The following is a 20,664-nucleotide window of genomic DNA, read 5'->3' as shown; positions in this document are numbered from 1 at the left end:
CCCAACAGAACAGCTTTCTCTAGATAAGGATGAGAATATTGATTGAATAGATCTAGCAAAGTTCTGAATAGATATTTTCCACTTTCTGGTAATCAACATGGAATAGCAGCCAACAGGAGTTGGGGAGAGGAGGAAGTGAAATAACTTGGAGGAGATTGGGAGATGATAGGAGCGCATTCCTACCAATATAAAACATGGATGTTCTGCTCTATTGGCCTTAGTGTTCAGCTTATTTCTCAGCTACAAAAGATACCTTTGAACAGGCTGGAATCTCAAAGCACTCAGATCAACCGTTCGCTTATCTTCTCCCTCCATCTCTCCCTCCCAGTCTGCTCTGAATATGCCCCCTTAATGCCAGCCAATGCACCTTGCCAATCATGAGACATTGTATATTGTTGCATCCTTCCTTAGAAAGGAAACTGCTTTCCTTGCTGAGGCAACACAATACTCACAACACCAAGCATGCCCTGTCAAATGTGTGAACCCACAATTGGCTTGAGTTCCATGTGCCCATATTGCAGGTTAGGCTTAGCAATGTCTGAGTTGATCTTCATCTTTTCAGCTTATAGAAGAAGAGATGAAAGGAAAACCATTCTGGGTGTGCCTTTGGGAACCGAAGCGAAGGGAACAAAACATGTCCAGGCAATTTGGATACAAAAGATTTTTTTTAAAGAATTACTTTTCACATGGCCTCAATCAACCTGGATTTAGGGACACGCAGTTGTACACACCTTTTCTGAGTTTATCTAAGGCAGAGGTCACCAACTGATGGTCCATGGACCACTGATGGTCCATGGACCACTGGTGGTCCATGAGAAAATTTTGGTGGTCCAGGGTGGAGGAGTTGCTCCAGGATGACCAATAGCCCAGTCCTGTGACAGTGCTCTGAAATATGGGACCCGCCAGGCAGCTTGTGGTGGGGCTGGAAATCTCCTCCATAGAGGGAGGTATATGAAACTTGCAACTTTGCAGGAGGTGTAACGTGGTAGAAGTAGTGCAGCCCTTGCAGACCGTAATGAGGTAATGGCGCTGTTGCAGCAAGGGGGGGGGGGGTTGTCAGCAATCTACGGCTCTTTCATTCCCCTGCTATGGCTTCCTGTTGGCTGAAGCCATCACTGGCTGGTCCCCGTCCCCCCCCCCACTCCTAGCTGGCCATATTCCAGACCGGGATCTCTTGCTGGATCTCATCGGGGTTTCTTCCAGGACTTGTTGGTGCTGCGCGACTGGGATAAGTGCGACTTCCTCTCCTCTCCAAGACCCTGTAATCCAAAAGCAAGTTGTGGTTTTGATAGAACTTGCAACATTATAGCTCCGTGTTCCCAAAGCGCTTTTCCCAAAAGGCTACTGGGTTTACTTGAGGTTTTTTTTTTCTTTGAACATGTTACACTTCTCATCCAAGAACCTTCTTCAGTCCTTAGATGAGGAGCTTCTTGAATGAGAAGCAAAACATTCTCCGAGAAATAGACCAAGAAAGTCCAGTTGCCCTTTGGGAAAAGTGCCTTTACAACAATCATAACTTGGATGATTGCAAATCTCCATAACCATTATACACTATATTGCCAAAAGTATTCGCTCACAACGGCTTCTGATTATGTGGATGGGTGAGCGAGTACTTTTGGCAATAGAGTGTGGCTCCTTGGAAATAATTTGGAGACTTGCTAAATTCACCTATTAAAAAAAGGTTGAATTTAAGAGCCTAAGACAGAACAGCCAAATTCATTTTGATTTTTGTTGTATGGTCTGTTTTATTACGTTGCATTCTATTGCAATCCAATAAATGTTAATCATGCTTAAAAATGACAATAGATATTGCATTTAAACCGATGACTAAATAATATAGTTAATAATGGATAATAAAAATATTTTTCAGCGCTTTCTTTTTAGTATGACTTTGTATCTTAAACTTCTCAAACGGAACCACAATGGAAATTTAATAAACTTTATAAAACTTTGCAAAACGGCTTAAAATCAGATTTCTTTGCCGAGATGTAGCACACCAAAATATGCTAACAAGATGTAATTTTGAGACAAACACAACAGTGATATTTTAAAATCCAACTAAATTATATAAAGTTCTGTTTTTGCCTTCCCCCAAACCGTTTTCTCTTCATCTCCCTCAGGTCATGAAAAAGGCTGCTTATCTTATCCACGTTTTCATTTGCTATTTCCTCCAACATCGTATTTTTCTTTTCTTTCTTTTTTCTTTTCTTTCAATGTTACATCGCACAGTTTACGTGGTTAAACCACCTACACCTAGTCCTCGGCTTACAACGGTTCATTTTGTGACATTCAACGTTACAAAAACTTTGTATGCACTGAAAAAAGTGACTTGCGGCCATTTTTTCACACTTATATTGCAAATTCAGACAAAATTCAGACAAAATTCGGCAACTGAATCATATTTACGACGCTGACAGTGTCTCGGAGTCGTGTGATCATCTTTTTCACCTTTATGACAAGCGAAGTCAATGGGGAAGCCAAATTCACTTAACTAATGTGCTCTTAACTGAGCAACTGCCATGATTGACTGAACAAATGGGGCAAGAAAAAAAAAGGGCGGCAAAATTCACACAAATGTTTCACTAAGCAACAGAAATGTTGGGTTCAAGGAGTACCTGTACTAAGGTTTCTGTTAATCTGATGTCATGAAACTATTCCGACCCAGCTCTCCAAACACGACAAGCCCTCTGAAGTTAACTCAAAGATCCCTTTAATTAGAAGTGCCAGCAGCCCCGGGAAAAAGTTTTTCTCTCGATGCAGGATAACAAGTCCAGCTGGCCGGATGTGGTTGACTGCCACATCTATCCATCTCCACCCCCTGCCTTTCATCCCCAGAGCTCAGGCGGGGCATTGCTAGCAGCAGTGGCTCTTCCTTACCAAGGACCAGCCCATAGATTTCCACTGTTCTCCTCTCCTCTGTCTTCTGCTCATCCACGCATCAGGCACTGGACCCAGCTGTTCCTCCTCTTCCTCATCAACCACCTCCAGACCTGGGGGCTGTTGACTCTCCGTCTGAGGGTTGACGGATGGTCCAGACCCCACCTCTGTCCGTCTCTCTGCCAGCTCCACTCCCACTTCCCCTTCGGAGCTCTCAGGTTGCCTTGATGCTGACCCTGACTCCTACACCACCCCCTCCTCCTCTGATTCGGCTGCTGGAGGGGCTGGCTGCCAACAGGCCACAACAGAAACAATTTTAAAAAGTCATTTGAAAGATTAGAAATCTACAGCACCCTTTGGCTCATTGTGTTTAACAAATGTTGGAACACGCTGAGTTCCTGCTCAGATACCGGCAATCAAAGCCAAACCCTTTCTGCGGGTTTTTCAATTCGCAAAGCCTCAAGTAAGGGTGTCTACACTTTCCATTGCTCTTTGAAATTCCACTGGAAGCCCTGGCCAACAGGCTCAGGAAAAAATAATAATAAAGAGATAATTATGATCAAAATTGAAAATCAAATACAAGATGAAATCTTGCACAGGTGATTAGCATTAAGGATTATGAAATCATGCAGATCTATATATCGGTCAGTAAAGATAACCAGAGTTTGGCTTTTTTCCCCCTAGTACAGAGAGTCCTCAACTTACGACCACAATACTGTTTAAAGCAAGCCCAAGAAGTTGCCAGAATCAACATAACGTCATGTCTTTGGTCCTCTTCTTAGAGATGGTCCCGGTAGTTGTTGTTAGTTACAAAGTTGTGTCTGACCCGTGGCCTTCCTGTCCTCTACCATCCTCTGGAGTCAATTTAAGCTCACACCGACTGCTTCAGTGACTCCATCCAGCCACCTCCTTCTCTGTCGTCCCCTTCTTCTTTTGCCCTCATTAGGCTCTTCTCCAGTGAGTCCTTCCTTCTCATTAGGTGGACAAAGTATCTGAGTTTCATCTTCAGGATTTGGCCTTCTAAAGAGCAGTCAGGGTTGATCTCCTCTAGGACTGACCGGTTGGATGGCCTTGCAGTCCAAGGGACTCACAGGAGTCTTCTCCAGCACCAGAGTTCAAAGTCCTCCATTCTTTGGCGCTCAGCCTTTCTTATGGTCCAACCTTCACAGCCATACATTGCAACTGGGAAAACCATAGCCTTGACTATGGTCCTGGTAGACACCACACAATGTTCTCAAAAGTTACTGTCAGTCAGTAACCAGTTAATCAACCTAAAGCAGCGTTCTTCTGCCTTAGGAAAGCTCAGAAAATGTGTTCACAACTTCATGTGCTTATGCCCAGGATGATTGCGGCTAGGGGAAAGTTAAAACTAGGTAGAATTGATAAGAGCCTCTGCATCCAAAGTGCCTGAGCATGTTTTTGTAAAGTACCTTAAGTTCCCTTGGCCTACCCCAAAGTGATTCTTGATTCACTTCTTTTCACCTCTTATTTCTAGAAGATCAACTCAAACATGTCTATGCATTCAGAGCAGGTATAGACATATAGAGCTAAAACCAATTATGCATTCAGATTTGGGAGGGCATATCTGATATTGTGAGTACCGTGTAAGCTTACACCAACAGTTTTGCTCTGTGAAACTTTGTAGAATCTGCAAGAGGGTAAATAAATGCATGTTTGTGTAATTAACATTGTGGACATTTACCAAGTATGTAAAAAAAAGACTTATCAAGATTTTCTTTTGAACATTCTCTATTTGTCTGGTATGCCTCTTTTTAACCTCTTATCTAAACCCTTCAGATTATACTGGTATGCAGCAGTGGTGAAATTCAAACATTTTTACTACCGGTTCTGTAGGCGTGGCTTGGTGGGCGTGGCAAGGGAAGGATACTGTAAACTCTCCATTCCCACCCCACACTTGGGGGTTGTCAGGTTTCAGAAAGATGCCCTAATTAATTCATGAGTCTTGAGCCAAGTTTCAAAAGAAAACCAGTCATTTATTAGGAGCACCATTTCGGCAACACCCTATTGCAATCAGATCTAAACCTCATTTGAATTATGGCTGAACTTTACCCCTGTTCCTTCCCTCCCCTCAATCTGTGTCATAAATCACATTCTCCAATGAGGTGTACTCCTCACAAGCTTGCTGTAGTAATCTGAGTGTGACTGCGTTAATTGTTTGCTAGTCGAGCTGATGAGTTACTGCGCATAGGCTGGTCATAGGCAAGTCATAAGCCTTTATCAGCAAGTGATGTACTACGCCTGCTCACACACATTCCAGAGACTTCTTTTTCTTTTGATCTTCTATTCGTCTTCCATGAAGGTGGACAACATTTGTTCTTGCCAAAATGTAACAATTAGATAGATTTGTTTTATTTCTATTTTCTTATTTTTGTATTAAAGCTTGTTTTTAATTAGAACATGTTCTCGGGTTTTTATTTTTGTTTTTCTTGAAGATATGCTGTTTGGAAAAGCTGTTGGTTTAAGACCTCATTAGCTCAGGGTGAAATTTTCCCTGACACTGAGATCCAACTCTAGCCAAAGGTATGCGTGGAATGCGTTCAAATCCCTAGTGCCGCGTAATGGAGTGAACTCCCGTTACTTGTCCCAGCTTCTGCCAACCTACAGTTCAAAAACACATAAAAATGCAAGTAGAAAAATAGGAACCACATTTGGTGGGAAAGTAACAGCATTCCGTGCACCTTCGGTGTTTAGTCATGCCGGCCACATAACCACAGAGACATCTTCGGACAGCACTGGCTCTTCGGCTTTGAAACTCTAGAGTTGGGAACAACTAGCACATATGTGCAAGGGGAACAGTGGTAAGATTGAAATTTTTTTATTATGGGTTCTGTGGGTGTGGCTTGGGGTGTGTGGCGTGGTGGGCGTGGCAGGAGAAGGTTACTGCAAAATCCCCATTTCCTCCTGATCAGCTGGGACTCGGGAGGCAGAGAATAGATAGTGGGGCGGCAGTCAGAGGTGGTATTTACTGGTTCTACGAACTACTCAAAATTTCTGCTACCGGTTCTCCAGGTAGAACCTGCTGAATATCACCTCTGAAGGGGAACCTTTACCTTATTATTCAAGAGGCGAAGAGGTTTTTTTTCCCCCTTCCAGCGATGCAATGAATTGAGGAAATTGAGAAAAGAATCAGATTCATCAGACTTCATAAATAGGTCATCGGTAATACATCTATAAGTCTTTTATGGGGGCCTGCTCAACAAATCCCTTGCGAGTATCTCAAATTCCAAGACCATGACTGGTGGGTTATTTGGTTGCTTCCTTCCTTGGCCAATACTCCAAATGAATTGACAATTTGTCATTCACAAAACCCAAAATTAACAAAATGAAAAAAATCTTGCCAAGGTTTTTAATCAGTTTTATTTTATGCCTAGCAGTCTTTAAAAAAAATAGATCAATGTATTGGAAGTATAAAATGTTCCATATGGCCTTCTGGCAAGAGAAATACAGCCCACGACTGGACTCACATCCCCAGATGTGGAATTGGGGGGAAAGGTCATCCTCCTGAATGTATGCATCTCCATAAATGTATACTTTAGATTTTAAACCTCTGGAAAGAAAATTCTCTACTACGAAACGGCTGCTTTGCAACCACTGCCAGTGACACCTGGAAGTATTCAGTATGCATCTGGTGGTATTCTGCCCATCCTTACCGGTTCGGGCGAACCAGTAGCAGCGGCTGGAGGCTCTGCCTACCTGCCCTGACGTAATGCACGACCTTCTGCACATGCGAGCACGCTCACATTTGCGAATGAGCAGCGAAGGTAAGCGAATCCCACCACTGATTCAGACATAGCATTGGGACCTGCAGTTTGAAAGAGCCTGGTTGAGCAACATTTTATGGGCAAGGGAGAATTGGAGCACATGAAGCAGAGCAGGCTATAATGAGCCTTGAAGAGAGAAATCTGCATTGCCTTTGATGAGAATGTTTTCTTTCAATTGCAGGGAAGCAAAATCTTGGTTGTCTCACAAGGACACAAGATTCCCTTCCCAGTTAATAAAGGTGCCCGTGTTTTTCTCAGACAGACGGCCAAGGGTGTTCAGAATAGCTCGCAAACTCTGCTCGATTTTCATCGGGGGTGTTCCCTGGAGAGAGAAAAAACAGGCAAGAGATGAAAGGTGTTGATTGTCATCTTCAAAGCGCTCCATGGCTCGGGACCTAGTTACCTGCGGGATCGCATTCTACCCCATACATCCCTGCGACCAATCCGCTCTCACAGAGAGGGTCTCCTCCGGGTACCTTCCGCTAAACAGTGCGGGCAGGCGGTGCCTAGGAATAGGGCCTTCTCTGTGATGGGCCCAACCCTCTGGAATGACCCCCCCCCCCGATATTAGAACCACCTCGGATCTCCGCTCCTTCCGCAAGAAACTCAAGACCCACCTGTTTCGATTAGCCGGCCTGGCCTAATTGTAATTGTAATTGTATTTTACAGGGAACATCTATTACTAACCTTCCTGGATGGCTTTTTAAATTTTAAATTGGGGTTTTAAACGGGTTTTAAAATTGTTTTAATTATTTAAATTGGTTTTGGGTTTTATACACAGACGGTATGTGTGCGTTGTTTTGTTTGATGTCTTATGTTATATTTTGTTGTCTTGAACATGAACGGTCTGTACACCGCCCCGAGTCCCTACAGGGAGAGGGGGCGGTCTATAAATTCAATAAACCAAACCAACCAGAAGTCGTTAGTGAAAATACTTAGAGGTCCAGTAACATCGACTGAGAGAATTCAAGGCAATTAAAAATTATCACAAAATTATTGAACAGATATGCTTTTACGTCACCCTCAAAATTAACAGAACTATTCATGACCCGAATTATATGCCGCCCACGGTGAGAGGAGCAGCATATAAATTTAATAAACAAATAACATTGGCCCCTGCATCATAAAGAACCACTGGAAGTTTACAGAATTGAAGAGACTCAACTTCACATGACTGGTTTTTGGTCTAGTGTGTTCCATAAAGCAGAAACCTTAGGTTTCTACCCATTTCATGACTGGATTGATATATTCTTACTATATTGAATACAGTGGTACCTTGGTACTCAACTGCTTTGAAATTGATATCTCAGGGGTTGCCACAAAGAAGAGGGAGTCAAACTATTCTCCAAGGCACCTGAGGGCAGAACAAGAAGAAATGGGTGGAAGCTAATCAAGGAGAGAAGCAACTTAGAACTGAGGAGAAATTTCCTGACAGTTAGAACAATTAATCAGTGGAACAGAAGTTGCCTCCAGAAGTTGTGAATGCCCCAACACTGGAAGTCTTTAAGAAGATGTTGGATAGCCATTTGTCTGAAACGGTATAGGGTTTCCTGCCTAGGCAGGGGGTTGGACTAGAAGACCTCCAAGGTCCCTTCCAACTCTACTATTGTATTGTAGTGTATTGTATTGATCGAATTTGATACTCAATGCATTTCTACGCAAAAATGTTGCCCCAGTTAGGATGGGGACCCAGGAAATCCTAGGCGGGGATTTCCAGTACTCATTGTGTTTGGTACTCAATGCACAAACTTGAACTTGTTGATGTTGGCTGCCTTCTGACTCACTACATTATTCCTTATGGGAAGAATTGGTTTGGTACTCATCATTTTTGGTATTCATTGTGCCTCCTGGAACCAATTTAGGAGGAGTACCGAGGTACCACTGTAATTTTTTTTAAAAAACCTAACCAATAGCAGCTACCACATTGGCTGATAGTGATGTAGAAAAGTTGATGTAATATTCTGGTGATCATAGAAGTGTTCAGATTCCTTCAGGACCATACTGAAACCTCTTGGGGGACCACAGGATCCCATGGAATTTCATGGTATATGGTACATGTTATTTCAGACGAAGCCTGATTTAAGGTAATACTACAGTATCTCAAGAAAAACCCAAGAGCTACTTCCTGAAATGGTTTAGAAAAATAGCTTCCAGAAACTGCTGGACCATCCCTGGAATGGCAAGATCCAGGAAAAGATTCAGAAAAAGATTCTGGTACTGATAATTTGGTCCATGTTTATTTCCACTGTATAAAATTTAGGTTTCCCACCCACCCCCCTCCCATTTGCTTACCACTGTCTTCCCCATGTCAGTCTCGACCCATCCAGGGTGCAAGGCAACACACAAGATCTCATCTTTGGCCAGATGCAAGGACTGGCATTTGGAGAGCATATTCAGAGCACACTATGAGGAAGAGAGAGAAGAAGATGATACATGAATGCTTCATCTCAGTTCTCAAGGATGCCAGACCATTCAAATGTGTTCTTCTCCTACTTGGGATAACAACAGAATTGACCCTTACATTCTCAGATCATTTAATTTAATTTAATTTAATTTAATGCTTCTAGACCGCCCCCTCTCCCGAAAGGGACTCGGGGCGGTGTACAGTTCATACAAAATATATCAGATACAATAAAATTAAGTATGTACAGTTGACAGTTGACATGGAGGAGGTTAGCATGACATTAAAAGAACTGTACAAAGCAGATTAAAATAAGTTCAAACCCCTAAAAACAAATACAGTGAATTAAAAAACCCCTAAAATAACCAGATATAGTGCGTTTGCCAGGAGGGACAGTTGAATTATGCCAGGCCTGCTAATCGGAACAGGTGGGTCTTCAGTTTTTGCCGGAAGGAGCGGAGGTCAGAAGTAGTTCTAATGTCGGGGGGGAGGTCATTCCAGAGGGTTGGGCCCATCACAGAGAAGGCCCTACTCCTCGGTGTCGCCCGCCGGCATTGTCCAGTGGATGGCACCAGGAGAAGTCCCTCCCTATGTGAGCGTATTGGCCGCAGGGATGTATGTGGGAGGATGCGATCCCGCAAGTAACTAGGTCCCGTGCCATGGAGCGCTTTAAAGATGGTAATCAGCACCTTGAAACGCACCCGGAAAACCACAGGTAGCCAATGCAGCTCGCGCAGGAGAGGTGTTACGTGGGAGTACCTCGTACTCCCCATCACAGCCCGCGCGGCTGCATTCTGAACTAACTGCAGTCTCCGGGCGCGTCCCAAGGGCAGCCCCATGTAGAGAGCGTTGCAGTAATCCAGGCGGGACGTCACCAGCGCATGAGTGACCGTGCGTAGGGCATCCCGGTCCAGTAGGGGGCGCAATTGGCGCACCAGGCGAACCTGGTGGAACGCCCCCCTTGCCACGGCCGCCACATGGTCATCCATTGACAGCCGGGCATCAAGGAGGACGCCCAAATTGCACGCCCGTTCCACAGGGGGCAACTGCTCGCCCCCTATGGCCAGCGATGGAATCAGCTGGCTGAATCGAGGTGCCGGTAGCCACAGCCACTCAGTCTTGGAGGGGTTGAGTTTAAGTCTGTTGTCCTCCATCCAGACCCCGACGGCCTCCAAACACCGGGACATTACTTCGACAGCCTCGTTGGGGTGGTTTGGAGTTGAAATATACAGCTGAGTATCATCAGCGTAGAGGTGATACTCAACCCCAAAACCACAGATGATCTCACCCAGCGGCTTTACATATGTGTTGAACAGGAGAGGCGAGAGGACCGACCCCTGTGGCACCCCACAAGTGAGTGGCCTCGGGGTCGACCTCTGTCCCCCTGTCAACACACATTGCCTCCGGTCGGAGAGGTAGGAGCCGAACCACCGCAAAACGGTACCTCCGACTCCCATCCCCTCCAACCGGCGCAATAGGATACCATGGTCGATGGTATCAAAAGCCGCCGAGAGGTCTAATAGGACCAGGATAGAGGAACAACCTCTATCTCTGGCCCTCCAGAGATCATCAACCAACGCGACCAAGGCTGTCTCTGTGCTGTGCCCAGGTCGGAAGCCGGACTGGCGTGAGTCTAGATACTCGGATTCGTCAAGGTGTCGTGGAAACTGCTGGGCCACCACATTCTCAACAACCTTCGCTAGAAACGGAAGGTTGGAGACTGGACGATAGTTAGCTAGCTCCATTGGGTCGAGTGAGGGCCTCTTAAGTAAGGGCCTCACCACCGCCTCTTTCAAGGCGGTTGGTAAGGATCCCTCACCCAATGAGGCATTCACCAGGCCCAGAAGCCAGCCTCGTGTCACCTCCCAAGATGCCAGTACCAACCAGGAGGGACACGGGTCCATTAAACATGTGGTGGGTCGCAGCCGTCCACGCAACCTATCTAAATCCTCGGGGGCAACAGAATCAAACTCCTCCCAGGATGGTCTCACAAGACTCGCTGTTGGCGGCTCGTCTGGTCCACTGAGTGGGGCCCATCCGCTCCGGATCTGAGCGACTTTGTCCTGCAGATATTCCCCAAATTCCTCTGCTCTGCCCTGTAAAGGTGCCCCCTGCGTCCCCTGTGACAAGAGGGAGCGGGTCACCCTAAACAGGGCAGCAGGGCGGTTATCCGCGGACGCAATAAGGGTGGCACAATATCTACGTTTGGCCGCCCTTAATGCCACCAGGTAGGTCCGCAAGTAGGATCTTACCTGTGTTCGATCAGATTCGGAGCGTGAGGACCTCCACCTGCTCTCTAGACGTCTCCTGTGACGCTTCATCACCCTCAGCTCCTCGGTATACCAAGGAGCCCGGGTGGGTCGCTGCCGCAGGAGAGGTCGCAAAGGCGCAATCCGGTCCAAGGCCCCAGCCGCCGCCCTATTCCAGGCGGCCGCTAGGTCCTCCGACCGAGCGCGGGTCAGGGCTACAGGTAATGGCCCAAGCTCCGTCTGGAACCTATCCGGCTCCATCAGGCGCTTGGGGCGGTACCAGTGTGGACCGTCTGGTCCCGCCTCCTCGCGGTGGGGGGTAGCGCCAGGGAAGTTAAGCCGGAGACATGAGTGATCTGACCATGACAGGGGTGTAACAGTAAAATCCCCTCTACCCAGATCACTCGTCCACTGCTCAGATACAAAGACAAGGTCCAATGTGTGGCCTCCTTCGTGTGTGGGGCCCTGAATTAACTGGGTCAGGCCCATGGCTGTCATGGAAGCCATGAACTCCCGAGCTACCTCAGATGCTGTTCCCGTCGACGGCAGGTTGAAATCTCCCATGACCATGAGCCTGGGGATTTCAACCGCCGTCTCCGAGATCAGCTCGAGGAGCTCGGGCAGGGCTGCTGATGTATAGCGAGGAGCCAAGTATACAATCAGCAAACCCAACTGCCTCCGTGGGCCCCATTTCACACCAAGGGACTCACACCCGGATATCTGAGGAACAGTGAACTCCCTCGGCTCTAGACCTTCCCGTATAACTACCGCCACCCCACCACCCTTACCCAGGGCCCGAGGCTGATGGAATGCACGGAAACCTGGTGGGCACATTTCCACGAGGGGTAAACCACCCTCGTGGCCCAACCAGGTTTCCGTTATCCCTGCAAGGTCTAGCTCCCCCTCAGAGATCAACTCATTAATGAGGGGGGCCTTGTTGGTTACGGACCTTGCATTGCAAAGCATCAGCCGTAGGCCCGGGCTCTGTAGTTCCTGGCCACCTAGGTTGCGGGGGTTGGTGCAGACGACCGGGCATAGCCAACAACCACGGTCTCCCAACCGACCTTGTGATCTTCTCTTGTCCTCGCATCCCCCCCTCCCCGCGACCGTTGTAATCAAACAACCCTCTATTGGAATCTCTTGTTCCCTCATGAGATCATGAGTTTGTCTGTACCTTACTACAGCGATAAGCAATGGCGTGGATCCGCTGCCATTCAAGGACGTTTGTGATGGACCCTCCTTCACTGGACATGTTGACGATGGCAGCTTTGCTGCAGCTCATGCCTGTCAGGGAACTTTCTTTAGCTGCTTTCCTCAGCAAAGGAATAAACACCTGGAGGATGAAAAGAACGAATGAAGGGCAGTCAAATCTATAGATCACAATAGGAATAGGAATAGGAACAGGAACAGGAACAGGAAAAGGAACAGGAACAGGAACAGGAACAGGAACAGAAATAGAACTAGAATGGAATGGAATGGAATAGAACTGGAATGAAATGGAATAGAATAGAATAGAATAGAATAGAATAGAATAGAATAGAATAGAATAGAATAGAATAGAATAGAATAGAATAGAATAGAGAATGGAATGGAATGGAATGGAATGAAATAGAACAGAACAGGAATGGAATGGAATAGAATAGAATAGGAACTGGAACTGGAACTGGAACAGAAATAGAAATAATAGAAATAGAAATAATAGAAATAGAAATAGAACAGAACTGGAATGGAATAGAACAGAACCAAACAGAATTGGAATGGAATGGAATGGAATGGTATGGTACGGTAGGGTACAGTACGGTATGGTATGGTATGGTATAGACTAGAACGGAATGGAACAGAACTGGAATGGAATAGTATAGAATAGAAGAATAGAATAGAATAGAATAGAATAGAATAGAATAGAATAGAATAGAAAATGGAATGGAATGGAATAGAATAGAACCTTGGAGGTCTTCTAGTCTGTCCCCCTGCTCAAGCAGGAGAACCTATACAATCTTAAACAAATGACTGTCCAGTCTCTTCATAAAGACCTCCAGTGATGGAGGGCCCATGATTTCTGAAGGCCAGCTGTTCCACTGGTTAATTGTCCTCACCATTAGAAAGTTTCTCTTTAGTTTCAGTTTGCTTCTCTCTCTGTTCAGTTTCCAACCATTGTTTCTTATCCTGCCCTCAAGTGCTTTGGAAAATAAATTGATCCCCTCCTCTTTGTGGAAACCCATCTTCTTTGTGGCAGGAGGGTTGGGACGTCTCCCAATCAATAAAAATTCCACCAAAAGACTCCAAAGATTTGCCAATAATTTACTGGAAAATGTCAGAATTGTCCTTTAATCTAACCACATTGAACCCACAGCTTCCCTCTTTCAATCAATACATTTTTTCCATCTTATATTCATAGTCTATCATAGTCTGAGCAGCTACTGGGCAACATTTCTATTCAGTTCCTGATATCCTATTCTTCAAGGAGTTCAGGGAGCTCAGGATTCATTCTTAAAACCATGAATCATGGAAGGAGGGATGGTTGAGCAGAGTGGGAGAGAGTGGACTAAAGTTCTTCAGAGACTTCCTGTTGTGGCCCGTCAGCGGCCAGTGGAGCTGGCAGCAGATTCAGACAGTGAGGAGGTTGGGGAGGAACATGGGCCAGTTGTGGAGTCTGGGGAAGGCTTCTGAAGAGGGCTCTGTGTCGGAGGCAGACATGGGGCCAGAGCCATAGGCCAGCTATCAGCTGCCTTTGGAGTCAGACAACAGTGAGGCAGAATTAACAGCTGGAGCCTGTTCCCAGTGTGTGCATGCGCAGAGTTGCCAGACGAAAGGAACAACTAAAGAACAGGGGTGAACTTGGGAGTAAGGACAGATGATGAATGGCCCCTCCCAGAGGAAATAAAAGAGGAGCGAAAGGGGAGTGGAGTTTGCAGGAGACAATGAGTTCACTTCATTGGTTCGTGACTCTCCGAGACTCCTTGCCAAGTTTTGCAGAGATCGTCCTGGCAGCTCTCCAAGCCAGATAAAGTCTGTGACTGTAAATCCTCCCTTGAAAGACTTTGCTGGATGTGAATGAGCAGAATTCACACTCAATTAATAAAAGGTTTTTTTGTTGGGACAAGGAGTTTGCTTCAGGCTCTCTGGAAGCCTCAGTCAGAACAATTCCCTGGAAACAGTTCAGCCTCACCCTAGAATTTCTTAATCCAGGAAAAACAAGCCCAAACAAGCCAAAACTTCTTGTATGGAATGACTGCATCGACATATTCTTTTTACTCCAAAGGGCCAGAAAGTTTCTTTTACCTGGACAACTATCATGGGCCCAATCACATTGGTTCGGTAGGTCTCAGCCATGTTTTCTGGTGTTTCAGTCTCCAGGCTCTTCACATTTACAATCCCGGCATTATTGATCAGGAGGTTCAATCCAGCCCCTTTTAAGCATTCTGTGACTTTGGCTGCGGCAGCCTTGATGCTGGATGGATCATCAGCGTCTACGGCGAAAAAGAAATGTAGGTTGCTCCATCTCCAACTTTGCAAACCACACAGGGATCCAATAAATGTACTTGCATTTTGTTGAGCCGGCTCTTTCTGTTTTCTCATCTGTTTTATAATAAAACAACTTTCCTGTAGAAACACGTGAGAGCAATCTCAAGATTGTAGAGACTTGTCACCTACTTAACACTTTTGAAACATGCCCGGTGTTCTTCGGGAAGCCAATAAAGATAAGGCAGTATCTGAGTTCATCCCTTTTATTAAACTATGGATGGCCTAAAGCTTTGACCTGAAGCCATAATTTACCGAAATCACGCCCCCACCACTCCACTCTGAAATAGAAAGCATGTATGAAAGCAGCATGATTGATAGGTTTCTGGGTTGTGTTACTGCATTTAATTAATGTTTGTAACTCTGTTTTGCAGCTTAGCATATCATAAATGGGACGCGGTAGCTCAGTGGCTTAAGATGCTGAGCTTGTCGATCAGAAAGGTCGGCAGTTCGGCGGTTCGAATTCCTAGCACCATGTAACGGAGTGAGCTCCCCGTTACTGGTCCCAGCTTCTGCCAACCTAACAGTTCGAAAGCATGTAAAAATACAAGTAGAAAAATAGGTAGGGACCACCTTGTTCTGTGCTCCTTTGGCGTTGAGTCATGCCGGCCACATGAAGACAGAGATGTCTTCGGGCAGCGCTGGCTCTTCGGTTTTGAAATGGAGATGAGCACCGCCCTCTAGAGCCGGGAAAGACTAGCACATATGTGCAAAGGGAACTCTTCCCTTTATACCATAAAGCTTACTAAATTGCAATTCACCTAAATAGATGATACAGAACTGTTGTTTGGCCAGTTATGTGGCTCAGAGGGGACTGAACGACTGAAAAACTGAATCGAAGGCTGAATGATATTTGATATTTTGATATTTATTTGGATTTATATGGTGCAGCTAGGTGGATCATCACCCTTATTAGATATGCAAACTACTAAACTCACCGCTGAGCTTTGGGTGAGAGTTCCTCCCAATAATACCCCCAAAATTGCTGCCAATGCCATATATACATTTGACAGAAATGGAAGAGAAAGTACCCCGTTTCCCTCAAAATAAGACCTCTCCGGATAATAAGCGCAATCTGGTTTTTGAGCGCATGCGCTAAAATGAGCCCTCCCCTGAAAATAAGCCCTCCCTGAAAATATTGCAACACAGCAGCAGCCACGAGGTGACCATGCTCTCCCCCCCTCCTGCACTTCAAAACTAATAAGACCTTCCTGAAAATAAGGCCAAGCGCTTATTTCGAGGTCAAAAGAAAGCAAGACCCTGTCTTATGTTCGGGGAAACACGGTACAAAAAGTCATCAGTTACTGCTTCGATACTGATCTTCCAATGCATCTGCTGAGCAGAATGCTTCTTTCTTTGTTTGGTAGCAGATCGAGCTGTTTCTGGAATCCATTTTTTTAATTATGCCTATACCGCATAAACTGCCAATTGTAACGTAAGGCAATGTTTATCTGCCCTCAGGTGAGGTGTATGGAAATATTGCTTACTTGGCATGCAAGTTGCTGAATTTCAGTTATTTTCCCTCTCGGCTAAAGAAGGACCAAAGGGATGATCAGAACACATACCCAATGCCATGAGGACAATTTGCGGGTGTTCAGCAGCCAAATTCTTCAGGTCCTGAAGGGGAAAAAAAATCACAAACTTAGTGCCTTTTACTTTACAGCTAACCATGGCAAATACGTTTCCACCACGTTTTTTCTTCTTCATATCTAAGTAGATCTTTTTCCATGGGCACAATCTGCAGGGAAGTCATCGAGAAAGGAGGAAAGTGTTAGGGATGTAACCCTGGGCTTGGCTTGGCAATGTATATAAGCTATGATTACTTTACTGTTGCTTTAAATGATTCACAGATGTAATTGGCTTGTTACCTTAAGCAGCTATAATAGGGAGCCAGAATGGCTGTTAGTTCTCTCTCTGTTTTGCTAGAAGCTGGTCAGGTGTATTTTGAGGTTTGCTACTGTTTAGCTATATTTTGTCTGTTAAACTGAGAATATTTGATAACTGAATTACTGAAAAGTGTATGACTTGGACTGTTGACCGGACTCTGAATACTTCTATATTTCTACATAGTAAATTACTATATTTTTATACTATTCAGTGTCTCTGTATGCTGGTTTGTGTGTGTTATTCCATATAACTCTCATTACGCTTCTCTGCATACTCGCTCTTCTAACGGGGAGCTTAAGTACTTAACAGAAATGACTGGAAACAAGTATTAGAAGTGAGCAATTAGGTAGCAACTTCCATATCAGAATAGTTTTCTATCTCTTTCAGGAATTTAATCTGTGCCAGAGCTCGCGGTAACAGCATTACCAAAAAAGCATTAAGAGTTGTTAATTTAATCTTGTGTAGCTTCTTCTCCGGTAATATTGAATGGCAAATTAGGACATACAAAACTTTTGCTAGACCAATTCTTGAATACAGCTCATCTATCTGGAAACTGCACTGCATATCAGACATTAATACAATCGAACGAATCCAGAGGTATTTCACGAGAAGAGTCCTCCACTCCTCTGCTCACAACAGAATCCCTTATGCCACCAGGCTCGAAATTTTGGGCTTAGACAATTTAGAACTTTGCCATCTATGATCCGACCTAAGCGTGGTACATAATTTATTTATTATTTATTTATTATTCACACTTATAGACCGCCCCCTCTCCCGGCTACAATGTTCTACCCGTCAATGAATATTTCAGCTTCAACCACAACAATACACGACCTCACAATAAACACAAACTTATAGTAAACCGCTCCAAACCTAATTGCAGAAAACATAACTTCAGCAACAGAGTGGTCAATGCTTGGAATACACTACCTGACGATGTGGTTTCTTCCCCAAACCCCGAAAACTTTAACCTTAGGCTGTCTACTGTCGACTTCACCCCATTCCTAAGAGGTCTTTAAGGGGCGTGCATAATATTCGTAATACTCCCTTGTGTTCATATTCATTTCATGTATTCATAATCATGTTTATACTTATATCTGTTCTCTAATCTTGTCAAAATAAATAAAATAACAGTTTTCCTTTTCATTGTGATAGGTTTGTGCAACCCAACGGTACCACGGACTCCAAAACGAAGCCTGCACTAAAGAATACAGAGACTTAGCAAACAATTTACCTGAAGAAAATATAAGAACTGCTAGATGAGGCTACAAGAAATAGAAAACGTGAGGAGAAACAACAGTCAGGTCATGGTAACGATAGCATGTGGCTTGCTGGAAGCCACGAACAAAGATGTTCTGACTCTGAGGAGATTTGAAGGCAATTGAGGAAAAGATGAACAGAAAGCAGGGAGCAACTAATCCCACTGATGGTATAGCATGAGATTACAAGACCTCAGGGAGGCACTGCGTGAGAGGCAATTCTGGTAAATATGACACAAAGTCTCAGGAGCCAGTGAAGAACTGAAAAGAACTACAAGGCTTTTACAGCGAGTTCAGGGATAGCAAGAGCTGTCGAAGTTGGCCCTGAACAAAAATTCCTTAGTCCCGAGCAGCACATTTTGCAAGGGGCTTATTTGAACTAGGATAACAAAAACAAATCATGATGAAATTCCGCATGGGCTCTTAAGATTTATCAATATGCAGCCATTGTAAGTATCTTCCAGTCAATTGACTGGAGAGATTAGGCTCACCATTATCCTCCTGTCCTCCTGAATTCTGCAAAGAGAAGCATCCTAAAAACATTTTAAATATAACCAGTCTTCATTTAACAAACGTGTGTGTGTATATATATATCCAGGCAGAAAACCATATTTTTAATGTTGCCTTTGTTATATTTGTGTTGTATTTGTGCTGATAAATAAATAAAGGGAGACTAGTATAGATCTATTTCAAGCTATTTAGCTCTCATCAAATCCCAGTAAGGGTATGGCTAACTGATGAGAGCTAAATAGCTTGAAATAGATCTATACTAGTCTCCCTTTACTTATTTATCAGCACAAATACAACACACACACACACACACACACACTCTCCATCATGTCGAACACAATCATGCCTACACCATCACTACCTAAGAGACAAGCAAAGAAAAAGAAAAAACCTTTGTTCTTCCCCAGGCCTCACCTGAGCACGAGGTCCAGACGGGTCCCGGCAAGTGGCAAAGATCCATTTTGGAGGGTTGCTTTTCTTTGCCAGCTGCTTGACCATCTCCAAGCCAAGTCCGCGGTTGGAGCCGGTTACCAGAACGCTATGCGGATTCAATTGATCCATCTCTCTTGCCAGCCCAGGCGAACTAAGAAATTGCCTTGTGCACCTCCTTAAATATTGCCACAACTGAGTTCATTGCCAGTACTTTCACCCACGTTATTTAACTTGTAAGCAATATATCTGAAGGAAATCTGGAAGGAGGGATTTGGCAAACACCTCCAGGGTTTTTCTCAATTATGCAGCAGTAGGTTTTCTTTCCTTTTCCCCCCTCCATTCCACGCAGCTGTTTCTCTTTCACTATGTTCAGGTGGGCATGTTTTTATTTAAAGAATATCTTCTGTGTTTTCTGCCCTGAAAAAAAGGGCTTAAAGCAATTAAACCCATCAAACGCAAGATGGCTTTAGGCTGAAAATCTGAATGCTTTGTGGATTAAAATAGCATCTATTCTCAAATACACATAGGTAATTTGGAAGATATATACATATGTATATAGGACAAACGAACAGGAGAATAAATGCACGCCAGCCCTAGTCAAAAAACGAGCCCCACCCACCACCTAGTCCGTTACAACATGAAACAACAACAGGCACATAGCCAGCACCAATCAGCACCAATCTACCAATCATGATACAACCACACAACCAATCATTCCACTTACTGAAACAAAGCCAGCACTCCACACACACACACCAAGATTTATAGAAAGACGGCAGCTCCGACCACGCTTTAAGCCCAAAACCCAGTCTGAAGATGGTGAGTGAGACCTCGCCAAAACATTGGCAAGACAATCTTACAAGAGAAAAGACCCGAATACAACAATATCAGCATACCTACACCCGTGAAAATCTATGAAAACATATGAAATACGACTTCTATTCAGTGAAGAAAGATATATCTTGCACTCCTATTCAAAAAAAGTGGCTGGCTGGTCATGTTGTAGCCCGCCAGCTGTCAGGAGAGCTGGCTCAGATGATGAAGAAGTTGGGGAGGAACTTGGGCCAGTTCTGGAGTCTGGGGAAAGCTCTGATGGATGCTCTGCATTGGACGCAGAGATAGAGCCAGGGACATCTGGCATTTCCAGCCACCAGAGAGGCAACTGCCTTTTGGAGGCTGAGATGAGTGAGGAGGAAGAACAGCTGGGTATGCACACAGCAGTTAGGAGAGGTGAACAACGGAGGACAAGGAGTGGACCCGGGAAGCAAAGCACATGTGGACGCTGAATGGCCCCTCCCTGGCTGTGGAATAAATAGAAGACTGCTTGCCAGAACTTAATGTGCAACCTTTTGGCTGGGAGTTCACGACCTGGCAATTATTGCAAGGAACTGATAAGGTCTATTACTGCCGTTAATTCTTCGAAGGACTATTGCCTGGACCTCTTGGTGTGTGAATGCCATTAATTCACAGGTGAGAAATAAAGAGGGGTTTTCCGGGACAAGGAGTCTGTTTCTTGTTTCTGCTACGGCTGGGTCAGAACAGATCAAGTGAGAAAAAAGGCAAAAGAGTTGTTTCTTAATATTACCCTGCCTTGTTTTTATCAGTTGGAATAGAAAGTAGTTCAGGAGTCGAGAGCAAACAAATAATTCCATGCTAATTCCATCGAGTGTCCCAATTTCCCATCTCCTTTTTCTGCAGGATTCTGATGGAAAAGTTGCAACCAGAAGACAATTAATGAAGGATGA

At 44.8% G+C, this 20,664-nt stretch overlaps 1 protein-coding gene across 2 annotated transcripts; it reads right to left on the bottom strand.

The window, feature by feature from the left end:
• Nucleotides 1–6,236: 6,236 nt before the first annotated feature.
• On the bottom strand, nt 6,237–19,363 carry LOC309397172 (C-signal-like). Of its 2 annotated transcripts, XM_081962954.1 has the most exons (6): nt 18,902–19,335; nt 16,397–16,448; nt 14,592–14,779; nt 12,484–12,642; nt 8,952–9,062; nt 6,237–6,981 (listed from the first exon to the last, which is right to left on the bottom strand). In XM_081962954.1, exons 1-6 carry the CDS (start codon nt 19,046–19,048, stop codon nt 6,862–6,864), a joined length of 777 nt encoding a protein of 258 aa, XP_081819080.1. In that variant the 5' UTR covers nt 19,049–19,335; the 3' UTR covers nt 6,237–6,861. The 2 variants fall into 2 exon arrangements, with proteins under 2 accessions (XP_081819080.1, XP_081819081.1); XM_081962955.1 differs by lacking the exon at nt 8,952–9,062 and having other exon boundaries at nt 18,902–19,363.
• Nucleotides 19,364–20,664: the final 1,301 nt, after the last annotated feature.

This window comes from Natrix helvetica (genome assembly GCF_964273705.1).
Source record: "Natrix helvetica genome assembly, chromosome: 10".
Classification (NCBI taxonomy): Eukaryota; Metazoa; Chordata; class Lepidosauria; order Squamata; family Natricidae; genus Natrix; species Natrix helvetica.
Note: the sequence above shows the minus strand (reverse complement) of the source record. Positions and strands in the feature narration are given on the sequence as shown.

What these genes read in the sequence shown, in the direction of transcription:
- LOC309397172 (XM_081962954.1), bottom strand. Translation starts at nt 19,048, where the DNA reads ATGGATCAATTGAATCCGCATAGCGTTCTGGTAACCGGCTCCAACCGC. An exon ending in CGTCTGGACCTCGTGCTCAG is followed by an intron (nt 16,449 to 18,901) that starts GTGAGGCCTGGG and finishes TTTCCCCTTCAG; the next exon opens with GACCTGAAGAATTTGGCTGC. An exon ending in GGCCCATGATAGTTGTCCAG is followed by an intron (nt 12,643 to 14,591) that starts GTAAAAGAAACT and finishes TTCATCCTCCAG; the next exon opens with GTGTTTATTCCTTTGCTGAG.